This window comes from Drosophila gunungcola (assembly GCF_025200985.1).
Source record: "Drosophila gunungcola strain Sukarami chromosome 3L unlocalized genomic scaffold, Dgunungcola_SK_2 000002F, whole genome shotgun sequence".
Classification (NCBI taxonomy): Eukaryota; Metazoa; Arthropoda; class Insecta; order Diptera; family Drosophilidae; genus Drosophila; species Drosophila gunungcola.
Genome location: NW_026453178.1, coordinates 6,196,373 through 6,214,542, shown reverse-complemented (window position 1 = coordinate 6,214,542; position 18,170 = coordinate 6,196,373). Strand labels below are relative to the sequence as shown.

The 18,170-nt window shown below is 43.7% G+C and overlaps 4 protein-coding genes across 4 annotated transcripts; 2 read left to right on the top strand and 2 right to left on the bottom strand.

Moving 5' to 3' along the window:
• Positions 1–184: 184 nt before the first annotated feature.
• On the top strand, positions 185–5,019 carry LOC128257992 (enhancer of mRNA-decapping protein 3). Its single transcript, XM_052989373.1, has 5 exons — positions 185–1,147; positions 1,634–2,551; positions 2,616–2,776; positions 2,839–2,923; positions 2,980–5,019. Exons 1-5 carry the CDS (start codon positions 591–593, stop codon positions 3,305–3,307), a joined length of 2,049 nt encoding a protein of 682 aa, XP_052845333.1. The 5' UTR covers positions 185–590; the 3' UTR covers positions 3,308–5,019.
• A 462-nt stretch (positions 5,020–5,481) lies between these two features.
• On the bottom strand, positions 5,482–8,669 carry LOC128257993 (putative RNA-binding protein Luc7-like 1). Its single transcript, XM_052989374.1, has one exon. It carries the CDS (start codon positions 8,499–8,501, stop codon positions 7,221–7,223), a length of 1,281 nt encoding a protein of 426 aa, XP_052845334.1. The 5' UTR covers positions 8,502–8,669; the 3' UTR covers positions 5,482–7,220.
• A 607-nt stretch (positions 8,670–9,276) lies between these two features.
• LOC128257411 (U4/U6 small nuclear ribonucleoprotein Prp4) lies at positions 9,277–11,337 on the top strand. Its single transcript, XM_052988420.1, has one exon. The coding sequence runs from the start codon at positions 9,407–9,409 to the stop codon at positions 11,060–11,062; it is 1,656 nt and encodes a 551-aa protein (XP_052844380.1). The 5' UTR covers positions 9,277–9,406; the 3' UTR covers positions 11,063–11,337.
• A 280-nt stretch (positions 11,338–11,617) lies between these two features.
• Positions 11,618–15,862, bottom strand: LOC128257407 (solute carrier organic anion transporter family member 74D). Its single transcript, XM_052988416.1, has 6 exons — positions 14,321–15,862; positions 13,738–14,101; positions 13,261–13,445; positions 13,058–13,201; positions 12,821–12,997; positions 11,618–12,365 (listed from the first exon to the last, which is right to left on the bottom strand). Exons 1-6 carry the CDS (start codon positions 15,729–15,731, stop codon positions 12,184–12,186), a joined length of 2,463 nt encoding a protein of 820 aa, XP_052844376.1. The 5' UTR covers positions 15,732–15,862; the 3' UTR covers positions 11,618–12,183.
• Positions 15,863–18,170: the final 2,308 nt, after the last annotated feature.

Sequence of the window (18,170 nt, the reverse complement as noted above, 5' to 3'; positions counted from 1 at the left end):
CCCCATCACCTGGCAGCCTTTACAGTTAACTAAAATACTTTTTAAGGTTATAAAATCATTTGTACAGGCTAACATATCATATTACTTATTAGATTAATTTGAACTTCATCAAATGGTAACCATTCTTAATTTTTTTTGTTATTTATCTAAAAAGTTAATTGCCACGCAGTGTTTTTGGTATTTGGTGGGTATTTTTCCACCACAGACGAACGGCCACACGCAAGCAGTGAAAATCCCAATGAAACGAGAAATCTAAAAAGTTTTAGCCCAAAAGTGTTGCAATTGTTGGTGCATTTATCGCTAAACAGAGACAGAATTGAAATCCCCTAGCCGCACAGTTAAAAACCCAAAAACACCTCACATTAAGCCATCAAAACACTTGAAAATCAACGGCTGTGTAGCAGCAGAAAGAAGAGGAAGATAGGTGCGTGGTGCGTAGTTAGTGCGAAATTGCGTATTAGGAAAGAAAACAACAACAAGAAGGGCTGCGAAAGCCAGCAATCATTTCGAACAACAAACATTAGCCAGCGAAGAACAAACAAACCGAACACATTGTTGCATCTGCAGTGGGAGTAACAAAAACTGGTTACATGGGTCCGACTGATCAAGACTGGATCGGCTGTGCGGTGTCTATAGCCTGCGACGAGGTCCTGGGCGTTTTTCAAGGGTTGATCAAGCAGATCTCCGCCGAGGAGATCACCATCGTAAGGGCCTTCCGGAATGGCGTACCGCTGCGCAAGCAGAACGCCGAGGTGGTCCTCAAGTGCACGGACATCCGCAGCATCGATCTCATCGAGCCCGTGAAGGAGGATATAGATGGGCACACGGCCCCGCCGCCGGTGATCAACAAACCTACGCCCGTCAAGCTGCCCCATTTCTCCAATATCCTGGGAAAGCAGCAGCAGCTTCAACTCCAGCAGCAGCAGCAACAGAAGCAGCAGTACCAGGAACAGCAACAGGATCAGGAACAGTATCTGCCATCGACGCCAAGGTCAAGGGTCAACGGGCATGGACAAGGAGTGCCAGGAGGATCAACCCTGACCGCATCCGGTTCTTCGGGGTCACGTGGCAGCTTCAACTCGGCGCTCAGCGATAAGATGCACCAGCTGAAGCTCATCGAAACCAACGGCTCTAATGGCACCCGAAGGTATTGTCGGTCAATAAATGGTTAATAGTTCGTAATTATATATATGTTTAAGGATTCATTTATCGGGATTTATATGAAAATATTCTGAAAGTCTGATCTGTTTTATGAGCTATTCGGTCTGTATATTAGTTACATAGTTTAATGACCCCTTCGAATCATAGGTTATGCTGGTCTACTTGATTGGTTAGCCTGATGCTCATTCGCATAAGATATTTTTTTCCAGATAGGATAACTAGATCATAAACTAGTCAAAAGCTAAGCTATAACAAAAAATATTTCCAACGCTGCTTAGATAACCCTTTTGTTTTAAATGTAAGTTTATATATTGGGAAAGTTTCTATAAGCATCGCTTACATTGATTTTGAACTGAAGAATTCGAGATTTATAATACAACTTGTATAATGCTCCTCAACCTATAAGATGAATTTAGATATGAGACCTTTTTTTAAAATTTCTATCTATCTCTATTTTTGGTTCGCCTATCAGAACACCGCAAACATCTCGTGCGTCCAGTGTCCAGCAGCAGCCGCAGATGTCTACGACTCCGAGCAGCGTGGCCGCCTTCTTTTGCAACATGATACCGCCGAAAGTTGAGGTTAAACTGGGAGCCTACGTAGCCAACACGCGGGAGAGCTACTGCAGCAGCAGTGGGGACAGCGGCGAGGCGGCTGGGCTGTCATTGGGGAGCAGCCGTCCCATAGATATCGTCAGCAATGGAGATGGATTCTACAAGCAGGCAGCAGCCTCCAGCTACGGAAATGCAAATGGCAATGGCAGAAGAAATGGCAACGTTAACAACAATGGAAATGGTAACGGAAACGGCTCTTACACCAATGGAAATGGCAACGGTATCGGAAAGAATAGGCGGAACAGGGTACGACGGGAAAGCAGCGTGCGGCAGCAGCAGGTGCAGCAGACTTTTGGCAGTGAAGCGGACGATCCACTGATCCACGAGGATTTCGATTTCGAGGGCAATCTGGCACTGTTCGACAAGCAGGCCATTTGGGACGACATCGAGTCGACGCACCAAAAACCTGACGAGGTGCGACATGTAGTTAACCATCATCATCATCATAAGCCGGAGCAGAAGTACCGCCACGACGAGAACATCTTGGCCAGCAAGCCGCTGCAGCTGCGCCAGATCGAGAGCATGTTCGATGGCGGCAAGGACTTTGTGACGGACGACGGCCTCATTATACCCACGATTCCGGCTTATGTTCGGAATAAGATCGAAATGAGTGCTGAGAAGGCGGGCCTCTCCCTGCAGAGGCAGATCGACATATTGGCACGCGGCGCCAGTGACCTGGCAATCACACTGCTGGGCGGTGCCAGACGTTTGACGCCGGCCAACAACCATCAGTGGCCGAAGATAGCCATTATTTGCGATGGCGTCAAGAACATGAGGTGAGCTGACTAAATTTGCCCTTAACCCGAAAACTGAAGGTGCAATTAACCAAAATAATTGCAGAACAATCAACATTGGAGCAGCCACGGGTCGCCAGCTGGCTTCGCATGGCCTCACTGTGCTCCTATACGTCGAGCAAGCCAAATTGGTGGAGCAGAACAGCAGCAGCGCTGAGATTTCCTTGTTTAAGGCAACCGACAATGTCATAGTTCACTCAGTAGATGGTATGTAATCTATCAGCCAAATAAACAAACTTATCTTGAACTCAATTTCATTTATCCTATAGCCTTGCCCACGCCAGATCTTGTGATATTATCGACTAACACCGCTAATTTATCGGATGCGATCAGGAAATGGCTCAGTGTAAATCGGTTGGTATAAAGTCTCTTCACGCTAAAAGTCCACCTAACATTAATTTCTTTTTTAGCGCTTCGGTGCTTGCCGTCGATCCGCCGCCGTGTGGCATTAATGAAGTGGCTGTCAAGTACTCAATTTTACCCATACTACCATTGAATGGCATATCAACAGCCACAGCATCATCATCTTCGTCGGCTGCCGCCACACCAACGCCCATTGCCAGCACTTCGGCAGCAGCAGCGGCTTACAAGTCAGCAGCAGCAACATCAACGAACAATTGTGGCAAATTGTATTTATGTAATCTAGGTATACCAGATAAATTCTATCGTGATTGTGGCATTAAGTACAAAAGTCCGTATGGACATAAATATGTGATACCGATTCACTCAAAGGACTGAAACAACGACAACAACAAAAACACAAACACCAACATTTACAACAGCAATCAAACTGCAGCATTAGCAACACAAGAAAACCATTAAAACAAACAAAAACAATAACAATGACACACCCGCACACTTGTGATGATCATCAAGTCCAGTTTCCTGTGAATCTAGCTCTTAGTAGTCTTCTCTCATATATTACTCAAATTAAACATTTTGTTCTACGGCGCATACAGTTTTAGTTTTTAGGTTAGTTCATGCATCAGCCCTTTAAATATATCTAGTTATTATGTCTATTTTTCTGAATTAATTAAAAGCTGCCCCGGCCAAATGCCAAATTATGATTAATTTTCAACATGTACCCTTTAGTTTATTTTTTTTTTTTCATTTTTAACACAACTTCTTTTAATTTTTGTACAGCCCTCAGTTCAGAACGCTAGTCCAGCATTTACAAGTTTTAAAAGCTTTAGTTTAGGCGCACGCTCTAAGAAATTTTCCAAGCATTTAATCCAAACTCCAAAAACCCCAACAGAATGATTAAATAGATGCTATGGCCTTAATTTGATTTGTAATTCCCTGTCCTTCCCGCAAGTGGTCTTTTTAATCGTAATCAACAAATCAGGCGATAAATTGTTTGTAAATAACTATACAATTCTATGGGGAAAGATAAGATCATGTTAATTATTATCAAGTATGCGCAATAAATGCCAAATTCAATGTCTAATTTTAAGCATTAAATCAACAGCAAAAGCAACAACTATTGTACGATGTAATAAGGAATACAAATCCAAGTATAAATCAAATCATATAGTTAAGTTAGCTTCGTAAGCATAGTGTTTAAACGTTTAACAAACCATAACAAACAAAACAACATTGATAAAATGAGGAACACTTTATATTATATATATAGACGTATTTAAGATGTGTCTTTAAGCAAACTAAACAAAGTCGAGAGCATAATTTTTTACCCATCGAATACTAAAGAGAAACCACAACACAATACATATACTCTAAACTGTAGAACGATGAATTTTATATAAGTTTAAATCCAATCTAATAGTGCAAAATTTTAGAAGGTTGCGACTCAGCAAAGCAACCAAAAACTCAAAACAAACAACCCAAATTAAAACTACTTGTTGTATAAATATTAATACCTATAATTGTAAAGATAAAAACACATAGATTCTAAATTCCAATCATGTTGATGATCATCTGCAAATTCAATTTCCAAAAACCATCAAATTATATTGTAAAAGAGAGTTGAATGCGGATCAATTCGCCGCAAGGCGGGTCCCGCAGTGACTGTTTTGCGTTAGGAGTAGACGAGATGACCAGACTTCAAAGTGATGTTGGTGGAGAGCGGATGAGAAGGTTTTCCCAATACCACAGCAACAATTACAGATTTCAATACCAAACGAATAGACACCAACACAAGGAGAAACAACATAAATCCAGAGATTTTGAAAACGTATAAAAATTGTAAAAACATATTTTCGGGCCAATTGAAATTGTTAAACGAAGAAGAATGAAAACCTAATTTTAAATGTATACATAAAAGACAAAATTGTTAAGAAAATTCTCTTTTGGAACAAAAAATCAAGCAGAAAAAAGATAGCGGATCAATGAAAAAAAAAAGTAAAGCACTAAATGAAAGTCCTTTCCAAACGAAACAGCAATATTAAAAAATACAAACAACACCGAGAAGCCTTCTCATGGAAGAAAACAAACTTTACAACCGTGTTTTTATTTGGGGCGAACACCGGCTTAAATGGTTTCGACAAATGAAGTATGTTTGGTGGCATGGATCCTTATCCACGCCAGGAACAGACAGTTCGCCGTCGAAAAATCGAGATCTATACAGGAATTGTAGACTTTCTACCTAGAAGCGCTCCAGAGTCATCGTATGTTGATTTAATGATTCACATTTTCAAAAGGTGCCAATAGTCATGTTTTTCCTGGAGACACATATTTTAGATACGATCAGTATGATGATCGTCATACTGATCGCAATATTCCGAAATCGGAGCCATATTTTGGCAGCCTCTTGTTTGTCGTATTTTACTGTTGAACATTTAAAAACATATACTTGGCATTATCAATACTCACAGACAACGCAATCAACTATAGCTGAATATATAGCCCCACAATGACCCATGTCAATGTATTTAAAAATAACAAGTTTACTCAAATATAATTCAAGTGCAATTTTATTACATTCCGCTTAGATCCATAAAGATTAGTTTTAATTTAGATCTTATTTTGAGTGTGTTGTGTGTGGTATATAACTTAAAAGTGTGTAGAACAGTGTGTTGACTTACGAGTAGATAAAAACAATTGGTTTTGTTTGATAGATAGATACATATGTAGGTAGATAGAAAATCAATTGGCGGTTTCGAACGATTCTTACCCACTGTCAGGGCCAAACACAAATAACTCTTTACACTGCTCTCACAATTCCCTCTATAAATTCCTCGGCTGCCGAAAGAAACGAACCAACAACAGGGTTTCTGCCGTCTTCGATGATTCAATTAAGTATTTGCTTGATTGTAATCAGAGATTAGTGGCCCGAATACTCACATATAGGCATGTTCTGTACTGATCTGAGCCTCGCGGCAGCATCGATTCTGTGGCTTAAGCACCATTTGGCAAGATAAACAGAGATTTAGTTAGAAACGGATATTGTTTGCCTCTAAACAGCTACGAGATTATTATTTTTATTTTGTTTGTGGGGGTTGTATTTTTGATTATTTATTTTCAAGAGAGAAAGAGAAAGGAGGAGGAATACGTACGTTGGGATCTGGATCGCCGATAACCCTACAAAGCATGGTCTGCTTACGGGGAATTATCAAAGTCGTTATATGCATACGTACCACAGAGTCGTGATCTTCTAACATTAATACGTACCCAAGAACGAATACATAAACGACACTCTCTGAGGACGATTCGAAAGGAAACGTCGGCCGGAATGGATACGTACCCAAGCTATATTATCTGGATTATCTATGTAATACGCATGTCTGTCTGCCAAAACCACTAACATTCGTCTGGTATAAAGGATATAGTCACCTCGCCATACTCAATACGTACCGAAGCTGTGCGAGAGCGTTAAGCGGCTGCGAAAGTGTGGAACTTCAAGTAGAGAACGCTTTGGGGTTACAAATCAAATCAAATCATATAGAATCAAATCAGATCAGAGCAGTGATAGAGTGTCAGAGTTATATATGGTGGAGGCTTACCCCAAAACGGGACGACAGCGATGCACAACACACGTTGACTTCGACTGGGAGAACGTGATCGCTAGCTGAGAAGAGACCTGGTCGAATGTGTTCAGGTTTGGTTGGGTTTCGGGAATCAGTCAGTGTTACCAACATGTAGCTAGCTATACAACACACAAAATTTCAAATATTAAATTTATCGCCTGCCCTGCGTCTCAATAATTTAGTTTTCTTTAGCTAATCGTGTCCTAATCGAGTTACTGAACTGAACTACAATTGGCAACACTGTGGGTTCGTTGGGTTGACTATTTTTGGTTTCGGTTTGGGTTTCTCTACTTGCCAAATACTCTGGACTGGACGGGGACTATCGAATATCAATCGTATCATATCGAGTATTTCGTATCTCTTACAGTTTTTCTTTTGGGTTTGGGTATTACGGTAAGGCTGGGTTCTTTTAAAATGGGGGTTGCAACGTTTGCATGTTTGCTTTATTGTTTCTTCAGAAGTTGGAACGCAAGATCAAAATAGAAATCATCAAAAATTTACAAAGGTAGTCTCTGCACATTAGAGCGTCAAAAGTGTGGCTTAGGTCGCTTTATTGATTAGGCTATGAATATTCAGTTGCTGTTGTTGTTTTCAGTAGTTCAATTTGTGGTGGCATTGTAGTTGTAGTTGAAGTGATTAATGTTACGTACGTGCGCTGGGTGGGATTCCTAGCGGCGGGAGTACCGTTCGCGGGAGTAGGAGCGTCTTCGTTGGCCGTTGCCCCCGCCGCCGCCACCACCACCACCGCCGCCATCTCTGAAGTGATTGAAGTTGCGGCGTTCGCGTGGCGAGCGGTCCCTGGATCTTGAGCGGCGTCTGTCATCCCGGTGATGGCCACCGCCTCCTCCGCCGCCTCTGTCGCCAAAGCGTCCTCTGTCGGTGCGTCCATGGCGCTCCCGATCCCGCCTGTTATCGCGCTCGCGTTCGCGATGATCCCTGCCATGGTTGTCCCGGTCATCTCGTCCTCGTCCGCCACGTTCTGCAGCCCTTTCGGGTCGTTCGCCGCCCTCCGACGTCTCTTTGGGACGCTCGCCACCCTTCTCGTCCAGGCCGCGGCCGTTGTTGGGTCGCTCGCGCTCCGCATCCCGGTTCCGCTGGCGTTCCCTGGACCGGGAACGATGTACGCGGGAACGGCGGTCCAGTTCGCGGCCACCTACAAAGTAGCGATTGCGCCCACGCCCTTCGTCGTCTCGGTCGGTCATCTTACCCGTCCGCTTGAGCTCCGCCTTGCGCGGCGCAGCCGTCTTCTCCAGCTCGATCAGCTTCTCGCGAATGGTGAGGAAGCCGAGGTGCAACTTACCACCAAAGTGGTCCGCCAGCCGGATGTCGTTGTCGTGGATGCCCAGATAGGCTGAGCAGACCTCGCAGACGCGCAACTTCTGCTGTTGGTAGGTGGAGGCGGGCATGGAGGTGCGGTACTCGTGTTCGGCCTTGATCTTCTTGCCGCGCAGCTCCTCGATCTCCTTCATCAGCTCCATGCTGTCCTCGACCTCGCCGGCTTCGCCGAGTGCCTCGGCCTTGGCCAGCTTCTTGCCGATCTCCTCGGCCAGGCCGTGGACGGCGTTGGCCTTTTCGGCCACCTCGGCGGTCAGCTCCTCCTGTGTTTCCTTCAGGCGCTGCTTGGCCGAGTCCGTGCGCCGGTCGCAGTCCGCGATGAAGGCCTGCAGGTGCTCCATGGCCTCGATGTCGTAGTAGTAGTCGCGCGTCTTCGCAGCACTCTCGTAATCTGCGCGGAAAGCCAGGTCATGCACTTTGGGACACTCACCGAGATCCATGCGCGTGGACGCCAGGATGTCGTGTGGACAGCAGTCGAGCAGGAAGGACTTGCAGACCCTGGTGTCCGAGAATTTCAGCTGGCGCTCGTCGCCGTTCCGCGTCGTACCCATAAGCTGGTCCAGCATTGCTCGCATCTGATCGGTGGCCGACATTTTGTTGCTCGGCGCGCTCATTTCCTAATGCCGGGAGCGCGTGAAAATTGCTGCGGCAGGGGCAGTGACAGCTATTTCGCAGGTAATGTGACTGCTAGCGTGTGGAAATCCTCGATTTTCACTCCGTTTTTTACCACCTAGGAAAAGTTTTGTGTGTGTGTGTGCGTGTACTTAAACGGGGTAGTGCTGCAAAACAGTACTGCAAAACGCGAACTGGCGATATATCGGTGCGGAGTCACAGTTACCAGTAGTCACTTTTTTATAAAGGCTTTGTGAACTCATATTTTATAAAACGGAGGTAACGTTCATACCCAATATTAAAAAAAATGATAAATCAATGTTACGATATGCAAATGTTTTGACAGCTATTGATGAAATCAATCCTCTGAAATTCTGTGCAGTCATGCATATTGTTTTGATATACCAAGTGCTTCTAATAAAGTGCTTTGCAGAACAGTGCCAAGTTAAATTTTTTTTAAATCATGATTAACACTCTCAGAAATGTTTGAACTTTGTTCATTAAGTGGAGCTATCAAAGTATTGCTTTAAAATTTCTAATTCATTACTTTAATTTATTTTGGTTTTGCTTAAAAATTATGAAAATTTTAATTATTGAAAAAAAGTCTGATAACCATTTTTTTATTGAGGTAACAGGGAAAATTAATAAAATGTATTTTAACAATTAAAATAAATAACTAAATTAAATAATTTCAATATATATGTTGTCCATAGCTGTTCTAAAACTATCGATGTTCGCGACGCATCTTGTGCTAATTATCGATGGGCAATCCCACCCCCTCCGCATTGTCCAACACTAGGCAACAAAACGTTTTCATTGAGCGATATTTTTTTGTTGTTTCCTTCGTTTTTTCGGCGAAATTTTGTTTTAAAATTAATTCTTTACCGCTCGTTTGTTGGCGCTCACAATGTCCGATGACGACGATATACAGTACATCAAGCGGCAGCGTACGCTCCACTATGGATCGCTCGAGGAATCGGAGCGCAAGCGGCAAAATGCCGCGTCGTCTGAGGCATCAACAACAACAACAAAGGGAACGCCGGCAGCGTCTGGGGCAACAACAACAAGCACAGGCGGACAACTGGAGGACATAGATTCAGATGAGGACTACGAGGAGTCCACGAAAAAGACGAGCGGCTCCAAACAGGCGGCAGCACCACCACCCACTGCCGCCACACTGGCCAACAAAATCGACGATGACTACTTTGACTTGGAGATGGAAATGGAGCGGGACAAGGTGGCACTGCTGGAGGAATTCGAGCGCAAGAAGCGGGCGCGCCAGATAAACGTGTCAACCGACGACACGGAGATAAAGAGCAATTTGCGCCAGCTTAACGAGCCCATTTGCTACTTTGGTGAAGGACCTGCGGAGCGACGAAGACGTCTCAAGGAACTGCTCGCAGGTCTGGGCGAGCACGCCATTAACAGGAAGCAGTACGAGGAGGAGGAGCGCAAGCAGCAACAGCGGGAGCAGGATCAGGCCACCTGGTATCACGAGGGACCCGACTCTCTGCGCATTGCCCGGCTCTGGCTGGCGGATTACTCCCTGCCGCGGGCTAAAGATCGCTTGGCGCGCGCCCGTGAGGCGCTCGAAGTTGCCAGTGCCACGAGAGCCGGTCGCATGGTGGAGATGCAAAAGAAACTACAGTCGCTGGCTCCTCTGTGCTCCCAGGTGGGCGACACGCGGCCCGTGAGCAGTGCCGCCTTTAGCGCGGATTCCACACTCCTGCTGACCGCCTCGTGGTCGGGTCTCTGTAAGCTGTGGAGCGTGCCCGATTGCGAGCTAAAACAGACGCTGCGCGGACATGCCAGCTATGTGGGCGGCGTGGCTCTGCGGCCGGGTGTGAAGGCAGACGAGGAGAACGTGGTGGCCATGGCGTCGGGCGGACACGATGGCGCCGTCAAGCTGTGGGGATTCAACAACGAAGAGTCCATCGCCGACATCACTGGCCACATGCCGCATCGCGTCTCCAAGGTGGCCTTCCATCCGTCCGGGCGATTTCTGGCCACCGCCTGCTACGACTCCAGCTGGCGGCTGTGGGATCTGGAGCAGAAGACAGAGGTGCTGCATCAGGAGGGGCACGCCAAGCCGGTGCACTGCCTCAGCTATCATTCGGATGGCAGTGTCCTGGCCACCGGCGGACTGGATGCCTTCGGACGGGTGTGGGATCTGCGCACCGGCCGGTGCATCATGTTTCTGGAGGGCCACCTGGGCGCCGTGTTTGGCGTGGACTTCTCGCCGAATGGCTTCCACATCGCGACGGGTTCCCAGGACAACACCTGCAAGATCTGGGACCTGCGGCGACGCCAGCCCGTCTACACCATTCCCGCCCACACCAACTTGATTTCGGACGTGAAGTACCAGCAGGAGTGCGGCAGCTTTCTGGTCACCTGCTCCTACGACTCGACCACGAAGATCTGGTCCAACAAGACGTGGCAGCCGCTCAAGACACTGCAGGGCCACGACAACAAGGTTATATCGGTGGACATTGCGCCCAACTCGCAGTATATAGCCACCACCTCGTTCGACCGCACATTCAAGCTGTGGTCGCCGGATAGCTGATTTTGATACCATTACTTTATTCTACTCGCCTGTGGGCGCACGCAGACAATCTCCACTTGCGATCTGCCCGCTGGGCACGACTTACTCATCCACTGTTTTTGTTATTTCAGAGACAATAGCCCATGGAAGTTTTTGCATACATTTCAAGTTTTCGTTTTGTATAACACAATTTGTTGTTTTTGTTAGGCGAAAGGCAGATGCAGCGATGTTGCATTTCGTAAATTTAAGAATTTTTTATTGAAATTGTTAATAAAAAACACATTTTTGGTAGAAAAGTGCAGTTTTTGAGGGGCTTTAAAACAAAAGCCTTTTCCTTAATCGGTGGATGTTCTATCGCAGAATGGCTGGAAATTTTTAAATTGTGTATTTAAAAAGAGTAGGACAAATCCATTCTGTTTAGAATTTTAGACCCCACAGGTAAATGAAGATTTTTAAAGATCATTAAATATGTCGGGTACAAATAAACAAATTTAAACCAACATAATTTGGATTTTAAAATAATCATAAAACACTTTCCTTCAATTTATTCATAATCCAAATTAAAAGATAACCATCTTTTAGTACTTGTATATAGTTTTCCATATAATTTCTTTTCGTATATTTTTGTTACCGCTGTTTTTGTATGACAAACTTAGACAATTAATTTGAATTTTAACTAAAATTTAACTACCACAGATAGGTTGCAATTACATACATACATGTCAATGTATATGTCTAATATATTAATTACAGATATACATAAATCGCGATATAGCTGTTACATTGTTACACATAGATTTATAAATGTTGTTGCGTTTGCACAATTTTCGACCAGTTTCTCTTAATATATTTGTCGTTTAATTACGCTCAAGTATGAATAATGTCTAGAATTTCATTTCTTCGTTTCGCGTTGAGATTTACACAGAATTAAATCGTAATTCATAGGATTTATGTAGAATATGGAGCAGGGATTTGGAGCGGGGGGTGGGGCTGGACGAGCGCGTTTTAATGTCACTTAACTAAATACATAACTCTTGCACTAGGCTAACAAACTAGACAAAATGATAACTAATTAACAATTAAGGTAAACGTTTATTGGAAATCTTGCATCAGGTGCAAGGCTCGTCTCCATCCCGCTCCCCCTAGACCGTCGTGTCCGGCGCTGGCGTTATGGGCTGCTTGGACTCGGACGTCTCCAAGGACCTCCCGTTGGGCGTGGGCCCACCCTCCGGCGGGTCCTCCGGCGCAATGTCGATGCGGTGCGCCTTGCGCCACACCACCAGGTCCATCAGGAATGCTAGGAACATAATGCCAGCCGTGATTCCTGGGGGGAGTAAATAAAATTACAAATGCATTATTCAGTTTAGTCAGTTAATGAGATAAGATGGTAAGAAACCCCGTCTCAATATATGGTAAATTCGTGTTCTTTTGTGTTTTAAAATACTTTTAAAATTTAAAATTATATTTTTTTAAATTTAACACGTAAAATATTGTCATAAAACTTGAAATATTTGGGGAAATGAAACACAACGGTCATATATTTAAAGTTTGTTGTACCATTAGTTTTTACTTTATTTAAACCAAAATGTATATTTTCATATCATAACATAAGATTAATGTTGATTTCCTACGTACTGCAATAATTCATTTATAAAAAGTAACCATTGTTATTCAGATAACAGTGTCATTTCTTTCCAGCACTTATCAGTACTTATGATTAAATCCTTCAATCGAACTGGTTTTTTTCTTACATCTATATTTTTAGCAGTACTGACTCACCTAGGAAATATTGCCTGAAGGTATCCGCATCGTAAAGCGAACAGGCTCCGTGCTTGCCGCACACGGACTTCCAGATGAGGCAGGCGGAGTCCACCACTGCGCCGTAGATAATCGGACAAGGAACATTGCCGAACAAGCCGATGGCCGACTGAATCACACCCATGGCCATTGCCTTATCTGAGTTGGACAAATATAAATTAGTTAGTTTAACATGCTGGCTCCTAATTTGGGCATTACCTTTGGGATGTGTACAGCGCATGACGAGCAGCATGCTGCCCACCTCGGAGGTGGAATGCATAAATACGCAAATGGCAAAGATCAGTATAAAGTAGATGAAGTTCTTGCAGTTATTATCACAGTAACCGTTGACCGCCTCAGGAGCTGCAAGTCGGAGGGGGATTAAAATGCTGCGATACCCTGGTATCTGGAGTCTAGTTTACCATCTGGAATGCAAGCACAATCGGAGTAGAGGGTGCGATTGTCGCTGGGCCGCAGCGAGGAGCTGCTGCATCCGGCGTGGCAGGCCGAGATGTACATCTTGCCATCGGCGCAGATGGGCGCAAAGTTCTCCTTATCACAGGTACAGTTAAGGGCGGCGGTGCACGTGGGCTCGATCAAAGCGGGACTGGGGGTTAAAATTAATAATAATTATCAATATTACAGTGTACATTCGTGATCCCCAATCATGGAACCTTTAGTTATTTATTTTTAAAATGGATGTCAACCTACCGTCATAAAATAGGACCCAATTAGTATTTTAATATTTAAAAATTAAACTTTTTTCAAGATCAATATTAAATAAAAAAATCGGTTTAGAAAAATCCATAGTACATTTTCGGCTTTCAGTTTTTGGTAGTCAGATACTTTTCACAATTTCCTAATAGCACTATCCCTTAGAAGTCCCTCTGTAGACTCACCTGTTGCCATCGCTTGGCTTGTAGCCGGCAAAGTCGTTCATGCTGCAGCCGATGAACATCAGGATGATCATGCCCGCTGAGTAGACGAGGGCTGTGAAGGCGATCCACGCGGCCACGCCCCGGGCAGTGGGCTTCCGCTTCAGGATGAACAGGCCGGAGATGACGATGCCAATGCCCATGACCAGGATGCCGCAGAAGGCGGCTATCATGTTGGCATCGTAGGTGGCCAGCCGGAACTGCGTTTCCAGGTACTTGGGCAGAAACGTGTAGAGCCCGGCGATGGGCAGCAGGTGGAACACACACGATGCGGTGCGGAACATCAGGATGTCGTTGCTCAGCTGGCGGCGCACCGTCTTGGGGAAGTCTGCAATGGGGAAAATTTAAGGATAAATAATATTACGTGATTTTAATTATTTTTTATTGTTCATATTCTATATGCTATTTCCAAATAATATTATTTTAATAAGGATTTGCCATCAAGAGCTATCGATATTCAAGGCCAGGTGAAAATTTAGTACAATTTCTTATGTCCAAACTTGAAGTGAAATACTTTGAAAATTCCTAAGTATTTTCCCAAACTCACCTTTTAGCTTTGGCTTTTCCTCGGGCTCAACTGGAGCTGCTGGAGTCGTCGACTGACCCGGCGGCGGCTTCTTGCCCCTCAGCTGTTTGGGGAACGAGAACATGGCAATGGAGGCCAGCAGCATGAGGCTACCGATGGCCACGGGTCCCAGCCACCAGGCGCCAATCCAGCGGGGATCGGTGGCATCAAAGCCGGGATTCGAGAAGTTCACATACCAGCGGGTGCAAAAGCTACCGAAAATGAATCCGGATGCGGGACCCAGAATCCTCATGCCAATGGTGACGGCCATGTACATGGGCGACTGCTTGCTGCCCACATTGTCATCGATGTACGGGATACCCAGAGTGGCCACGGCGGTTTGGCCAATTCCCGAGCTCAAGAGGCTGCCGAAGAAGATGCACAGCACAATGACGGTGATCTTGGAGTGGGAGGCCTGCTCCAACTGGCGCTCCTCGTTGCACTCGCTGCCCGAAAGCGTTTGGTTGCCCCCCAGAATGCACAGATTGGGATTCACCTGCTCCGGCAGCCACAGCGATGACGACGAGTCCCCGGCAAGGGTGGTGACCTGCGGCTGCTGCAGGATTACACTGGAGTGCATCAGCTGCTCGCCGAAAATGAAGTGTGGCAGGGCACAGGAGAAGGCGGCGATGGAGAACAGGACCATGCCGCAGGCTATCCACCTGGGCCGGTGGCCTCGTCCCGCGAAGTAGGTCAGCAACATGGCCGTGCATATCTGGCCCATCTCGCTGGCGCTCAACAGGATGCCGGTGGTCTTGGACTTGATCTGGAAGAGCTTCTCGATGGTGGTGATCACGGACACAAAGTAGGTCATGTACATGCCCTGCAGGATGTAGGCCAGCAGGAAGACCACCATGAAGACGTGCGTGGAGGCGAACCGCCGGGCCCACCTGGGCCGGCAGCCGAAGAGGCCACAGCTGGAGCTGGACTCCGCGGAGGAGCTGCCATTGAGGTCGGAATCGAAGTCGGATTCCTCGGACTCACTGGAGCGGGGTGGCAGCTTGTAGCCGCCAGTGAGGGGAGCCTGTTCGTGGGCATACTTCTCGCTGAGACTGTGTCCGTTGCCGGTGCCATTGTTGTTGCTGCTCAGCAGGTTGCCCAGGCCGTTCTTGAGGTGGCCCAGGTCCTCCGGCGCCTTCCACTCGTTGTTGTTGCTCGGGGTGCTCTCGTACAGCACTGTACTGGGCGGTGGCGTGGTGGTCACCTCGCCATTGTTGGCTGAGCCATTGTTGTGCTGGGCCAGCAGTGGTGTGAAGGCCTGGCTGGAATCGCGACGCCCTCCTCCGTTCTGGTGGTAGCCATTTCCGTTCAACTGGCCGTGTCCATTGCTGGGCTTTCCTCCCAGGGATTGCACCTGCGTGGCCGCCTCCACATCGCCATTGCTCTTCGTCATCTTGGCTTTTTACGGATTTTGCAGAAAACTAAGGCGATTTGATCTAACGTCGAGGGCGCTCTATCGATCTCAGCTGTGTAATCTCAACGGTTCGGTGTTTAGTGTCTGTCGTCTATGTGGTCTTGGTTGTTGCCTGTTCCATTTTTCTATGTGGGAATTGGGCTTTCACATTTAACTCAATTTACTTTTGCTTATTGGCCCAGAAAACGAGGTAGATCGGTTTTTGATAACAGTTCTGTATTCTTTGTTGCAATATGGCAGTGTTAGTCTAAAAAAGACAAATACAAAAAGGTGTAAAAAAAGGTTAGCGAAAGGTTAAAAACTTGTATTATTATTGTTAAATGTTATTATTCAATAATTTCTTAATATTTACTCAAGATTAAAGTTTTCTATTTATTTAGGTGTACTTAATTTTAATCCCTTAAAAATATATATATATTTTTTTTTAAATTAGGTTGTTCTAAAATAAATGGTTTATGTTTAAGCTGAGAATATTTCTGACACAAATATCCATATCTTTTAATCAGATTTTATTTCTTGTTGGTATTTCATACTTATATATTATTTTTGAAGTTTCAACAGTCATTGTTATTTAAAATTTCACTTTTTTACAAAATTTATAACACAACATTAAATAATACTTGACATGACTTCGATTGTAGATATTTAGATAAAATCTCGTTCTAAAACTCACTTTTATAAAAAAAAAGAATTGCAAGCAAATTCCTATTTAAATGATATTATAGCACTGAGTTCCAAATGAAGACTGGGAAAAAATCGGAAAACCACAGAGTCCACAAAGCTTATCAGGTCCGCTCACATATACATGCATTGAAAACGCAGTCGTACGAACAGCATGCGACAAAATTCTAGCAAAGCTGCAAATATTTAAGATTGCACCATAAATTATTTGGCAATTTGATAAGAGCGCCTATAAGTTCAAGGTTAAGCTGATATGAAATTTTCTGTCGCACGTGAAGCCTGCTTAACTTATTTACACCTATTTCTTCTAAAGCCTTTGAATTCACTTTGTTATTTACAACATTCAAAACTATATTCTATATATGAAACAAAATATAATTTGGGGCTTGTATATACAAATCATATATATATTTATATAAGCAAAACAAATATTAAAACAGTTTGTCCAAATTCCCCTATACTCGTATCTCATTTCACTTTTTTTTTTAGATTTTTTTTGCCAAACAAATTTCAATGTCAAATACTCGCAAATTTCGTTCTAAGTATTTGTTGTTTTTTTTTTTGACTCAGCCATTTGCGTTTGTGTTGGCTTATAAAAAGCAATGACTGAATTTAATTTCACTTTCCGGCGGTACAGCCGCTCCGGTTCCATTGCAATCACAATGGACTGGCTGCACTCGCAAATCTTATCACTATGCCCGACCTCGCTGATAAGGAAAGTGAAATTTCTGCTCGGTGGAAAAGAGAGGTTGCGGTTTTAAATCTACAAAATATAAACATATGAAGTTGTTGTTTTCAGTAATTTATTAATACTTATTATCAACAAAAAAATGCTAACAAAAGAATTTGATTTAAAATAAAAATGTCACTTTTGACACCGAAAACAAACCAGTTCAAAAGGTGTAATATAAATACGTACGATACATTGTTGCATACTTTTCTACTCATTTTTAAGGGCTTTCAAAATTGACTTTTCTGATTTCTTTTTTCGACACAATAGAATATTTTTCTATAATTTTTTATTTATTTTAACAAAATTGTAGTTTCTTTTTTAAAATTAAAAATACGAATATAAATATAGGAAAAGGGAAATTTGTTCAAATTAAATGTTAGGCACTTGCGATTGACTAGTGTGTTATGAAATAACAGAATCTGCAAGGGGAACAATTAGCAGGAAATATAAGAGGGTGATGTTTTCTATATTATTGGCCTGGCCCCCGGGCGTCATAAACTTTGGCCTTGAAATTGTTTTTGTTGCTGCTGTTGGTTTCATTCTTTTTCTCTGTTTTTCATTCGATTTTATTTATTGCGCATTTTGCGCTTTTGATTTCTGTTTGAAATACTTTGTTTTTGACCCATTGGAATGTGTATGAATTGAGCGAATATTTATTTATGCATAATTAGATATGAATGGAAGTAGCACGTGCTTAATTAGCATTTTTGATTTGTTTTGTTTTAGAGATGTGCCAACAACACATTAAAAAACAGAAAAACCTCTTTCCCAGATATATAATTAAAAATAATTCAAATAAAGCTTATATTTAAAAAAATTGTTAAATTTTGAAAATCTATCTACCTAGTAGGTATGCAATTCAAATGTATGTACAACAAAGAAAATTTAAGCTCTAATAAACATAATAACTTAAATTATAATAACTTTATTTACTATATCGTTTTCCTAACTTGATTTTAGGAAATAGCTTATCTCGTGGTATGGCCAACGATCAAGGTATTTAT